Below are 4,788 nucleotides of genomic sequence, written 5' to 3'. Positions count from 1 at the left end.
GCAGTCCGGTTGTAATATAACGAAGCTGCGTGAGGTCACTTTTGAGAATGCAAGTATAGTTGTCCAGGAGAAAAGCAATGTTGCCTCAAATCATTGGCAACTTTTTGTAGGGTCTGTCCCTGAGACTTATTACTTCTTATCGCGCAGCAGAGCCTTACTGGAAATTGGAGGCATCTGAATTGAAATGGGAGATCAGAGGGTGTAACAGGGATGCGAGGAATACATTGAGTGTGGAGAAACTCTAGAGACAGCGTGTGTATTAACTTTTGGATTTTTCTGTGAGTATCTGGTGGCAGCGTGACGAAGTAGCCTACGCAAGACCGCGTTAGCTGTGGAGCTCAGCTCGGAGCATATTCTTTTCCCACCTTGTCAATTGTGTAATGCGTTTTTTGAACAGGTTTGATGCATGGAAGTGATCACTCCTACTGAGGTCAGTCAGTTCACATGAGCTGCTCTCTTGTTTGATGTTGCGATGTCCACGGCTTTATTTAATGTTAGCTAAGACCGGCACTTAAAAGTTTCTCGCTACAGCAATTTTAACTCCGTTACAAAGTGAACCAAAGTCTTGTTTATACTTCATGTCTTCTCATTAAACTTGTATCTCGCGAATAAAGTATTCGGTGTTTTTCTTCAGCGCTCTTTGGGAGCTCTTCCTTCTTTTCTACGTACTGCGGTCACAGTCAGTTCACGTGATTACGTAGGAGGCGTGATGATGTCACACGCAGCTCCGCCCCCCCATGGCCATCGGGCTAACATCCATTACAGTATATGGAGAAAAATAGGTTCCAGTTATGACCGTTATGCATAGAATTTCAAAATTAAATCTGCCCAACTTTTGTAAGTAAGCTGTAAGGAATGAGCCTGCAAAATATCAGCCTTCTACCTACACGGGAAGTTGGAGAATTAGTGATAAGTGAGTGAGTGAGGGCTTTGTCTTTTATTAGTATAGATTATTACGATGCTATTCTGTAAATAGAGCAGAACCTCACCTTCCTCTAGGAATAGCTAAAGTGGAATGTCTCGGGACAATCGCTTCCATCGGCTCTGAAGTGCATTTTTTAACACAAATGCACAGGACGCTTGAAATGCGATGTGCCCGTGTGCAGGTGACGTCGGCTAAATACACGCACTTCACAACTGTCACAGTCAGCCACAAGAGGGAGCTCTACACACGGTGCCCTCCTGTATGGCACAGTGAGAGATCTTTATCATTTAATATAAAAAAAAATATGAATGTAAAATATATATATATATATATATATATATATATATAAAAGAACAAAAGTGAAATCATGACACCTTGCATATCGTACGTGTTGTTGACCCGTTTCCTCACCAAAGGTTCAACACAATGACACCTACAGGGTGATATCGCTAGACAACCAACCCAAGTAAAAAGAATAATAAAACGAGGGTCACATTTTTACACAATTGGCAGCAAAGGATTCCTCAAAACACAAGCATAACCTGATTGCTCATTTAAGAAGCCGTCTCCTACCTCCACCGGGCTCCCAGCTAAGGTGCTGACGCTCCCCTCTGAGTTGCACTTTAAGACCCTCGATCTCTTCGTCTCTGGCCGAGATCTCCAGCTGGAGGTGGGCGAAGCGCTCCTCTGCCAGGCCCATCAAGTGATTGACGACGATCTCCATCGCTTCACTCACCACCTCTTCGAGTAGGGGGGCCACGTGCCCGGACTTGCTGAGGCCCGACAGCTTCTCTAGTATGGCGCTCGCCGTGTCCGTCCTTAGCTGCTTGATGGTGCCACAGAGATATTCTCCAAAGACAAATTCCGGCAAGATCCTGAGGTCCAGAGCCTCTGCTTCTCCTAGTAGTAAAGAGCGACGGTCTCCTCCAGCGCCGAGGACCCCAAATCGATCACCAGACTCTCTCTGCACTTGCTCCTGACTCAAAGGCCTCAGGCCAGCAACTTGTTCCCCTGCCGCCATTTTCAATTCTACCTTAAAGAGTTTTTTTCTTGTTTGAAACAGATGCCACTTGGCTATGTACTTATGGGGGCAGGAGAGCCGGCGTGGCTTGGCGCAGGAGCAGATCCATGTGTTGGTCTTAGAGTTGTACATCACAAAGACCCTCCCAAGCAGGCAGTGTTGTTTCACTTGCGGTTCATGGATAGACAGGCAGTAGTGACCTGTGGGCATTTCCAAATCCACTTCCAAAGAAAATGGGACCCGTGCCTCCTGTGCAGCTTTCTGCCGCATCAAGCACTCCTCCTTTTTAACTTCCCCAAACCGGATACTCGTCACCATTTCCTCTAGAACCGTCTTGTCAAGCTGCACCTCTGTTGCCGTTTGTGTGCAGTAATCAAGGGAGCGAACGTGCTCACAAAGTCGGAAAAGGAAGCCGCTCCGCTCTGCTAGAACGTGGGACTGTCGGCATTCCTCAAGCTCACACCGAACGTGATGGGCCTTGCCCCAAGTTTTGTACTGGACGTGAACAGGCATGCAAAATTCTTCCATGGTCTTGCACACCGCAGCTATCCCGTTGTTGGCATCTAAACACACACTTGGCAAATGGGAAAACATCGTGATATCTCTCTTCGAGTAGGCATGTGTCTCTGAAAGTTGGGTTTCCAAGTCGTCCTCATCAAAAAGGCCATTGTCACTGTGGGAGTATTCATCCATTTCTGGGTGCATAGCAGGCACAGCAGTCTGGTATTGGGTGTCCGCTCCAGGCATCTCCAGTGACCGTTTTGGTGTCTGATAGACCACTAAGTGGCCCGTTTTAGTAAGTGACAGAGTAGGAGCAGGCGTCTGACCTTCAGCTGAGGACACAGAGGCCGGCCCTGAGCTGCTACCTCGACAGCCTTTCAGGTGTGCAATCATGTTATGCTTTCGCAAGATGGTCTTGGCACACTTGGGGCAGTGGAAGTGGCTTCTTTTTCTACAGGGCAGATTGCATTTGCAGATTGTATAACCTGAAAAAGAGTGCAAAATTCTGAGCTGCCAAAATACATCCGGTGAGCCAACAGACGTCCCACCCTCCATACCAATCAGTGAAACCAGGGGACGGGCCACCCACCAACCTGAATCACCGCCGACCAATGAATGAATTTATTACACTGTTTAGGAACCAACAAAACTGATTGGTGTTCCCTTTTTGGACACATCTTTCAAAAAATGTTACGTTTATGAAATTTTAATTACAATTAGTCACAGGCCCTCCACCGTCCGCACCACTCAAGTTGGTATCTGTGGTCTGTGAAAGCCACTGAGCCCCCACAGGCCAACATGGTTGACGTTATAAGGTGATCTTAAAGTGTAACTTGGTCTACTAGCACAAGAACTGAACTCTCATTGCTGTTACTTTTAAATACCAAACCATTACAAACGTGAACTAAGACCCCAAACACACACGCGGTGCCCCCCCTTCTTCTCGCTGGTTTAATGTTTGTGTTCCTTTCTAACTCCAACACTGACAAAGGCCACGATTATCAAGAGAACATCCACTTACCGTCGTAGACGAGGCCGTTTGTGAAGTGCAGTTTCAAATGCCGCTGTGCTCTGGAAAACTTGGTGGGCTTAAAGTTGCCGACGGCGCACAGGGGGCAGTGGAACTGAGAGCAGCAGGTCGTGCATCTCTTCAGTGCCAGAGTGGAATTGGCTGTGCAGACCGAAATGTGCATCTGGAATAAAAGAGAGAAAGTGCAGTAAAGCCAGCAAAGGTACCGGAGGAACGTGAGACTGTCCAGATGTCCAGATCAGGGGCGCCATAGAAATACAATCAATTATTACTAATGTGCAGTGCATGCTGGGTACGTTTAACTGCCATTAGTTGGTTTCTGTTTGCTCCCCTTGAGCCTTCTGATGATACCAATGTATGAAGCACTTCCATGGTTGTCTGTTTTTAAAATCCCACCAGAGAGATTTCTGCCCCTTTCTCGCTCTATCATTGTTTTTGCTGGAGAACACAAAACCTGAAAGTGGAATGACCACCACCATCATCATCATCATCACTTTACCAGTTTTGCTTGCACCGAATGAGGATTTAAATCACCCCGGTTTTATGATTCCATGCACGCAGTTATTGATTTTAATGCAAATAAATATAATTTACAAATAAATTCTGAGTCGAGGGGCTGGATTGTTTTTTTTCTGAAAGTGATGTTAGGACTCGCACGAGCGGTGTGCCTTCATATCCGACAGCTCGACAGATGGGCCATTCCTTATTCCGGGACTCCAAAGGACGGTCTACCCAGCAGGATGTTCCCGTGACGCGCCTCCCCTGGCATTTCATGGCACGAAGCGTGAAACACACGCACACCATAAACGTACGGCGGCCGACGGCAAACAGGCAGACAACGGGCTTATCTACCGCACAATTCGTCGGGAACACACCTCTGAGCGCTCGTACTCCTGTAAATTAACAGCAGCTGTCTTGCTCACAGTTCGGCTTTCGAGCTTCACGCGTTACTCCACCGAATGTACACAATCGGACGTCACTTCCGGTCTCTCGTCACCCTGCGTCACTTCCGGGTTCGGCTTCGCGTCGTCTTAAGTTCAGCGGGACTCCCTCGAGCACTCGGTGTTAGTTCGTAAGTCCGCGTCGGAAAGCAGCTGACCAGGTTTAAACTCCACTCGATACGTGAACGGTAGTCGGGTGCTAAAAGGCGGACATTTCCTAGTTTCCCCCCGACAGTTTTCTCAATTAAAGCATCCAAGTCTGTGGAACTCACTGCCCTCGGGCATCAGGTCGGCTTCATCTGCCCAACTGCCAACAGCCGCCTTTGGTTTCTTTTTTCTATCGCTTACCGCTAAGTGTTGTTGCGTTTTG

General features: G+C 47.6%; 1 protein-coding gene across 1 annotated transcript in view; it reads right to left on the bottom strand.

Annotated features, from left to right (window-relative positions):
- Positions 1-4,471, bottom strand: part of LOC120516999 — a 10,083-nt gene extending 5,612 nt beyond the window's left edge. The window contains exons 1-3 of the mRNA XM_039739050.1: positions 4,353-4,471; positions 3,469-3,640; positions 1,499-2,932 (exon numbers count right to left, since the gene is read on the bottom strand). Coding sequence (XP_039594984.1) covers positions 1,499-2,932; positions 3,469-3,640 — 1,606 coding nt within the window. The 5' untranslated portion in view covers positions 4,353-4,471. The remainder of the gene's footprint in view (positions 1-1,498; positions 2,933-3,468; positions 3,641-4,352) is intronic.
- Between the last annotated feature and the right edge of the window lie 317 nt (positions 4,472-4,788).

This window comes from Polypterus senegalus, chromosome 16 (genome assembly GCF_016835505.1).
Source record: "Polypterus senegalus isolate Bchr_013 chromosome 16, ASM1683550v1, whole genome shotgun sequence".
Lineage (NCBI taxonomy): Eukaryota > Metazoa > Chordata > Cladistia > Polypteriformes > Polypteridae > Polypterus > Polypterus senegalus.
This window is presented reverse-complemented; position numbering and strand designations above follow the sequence as displayed.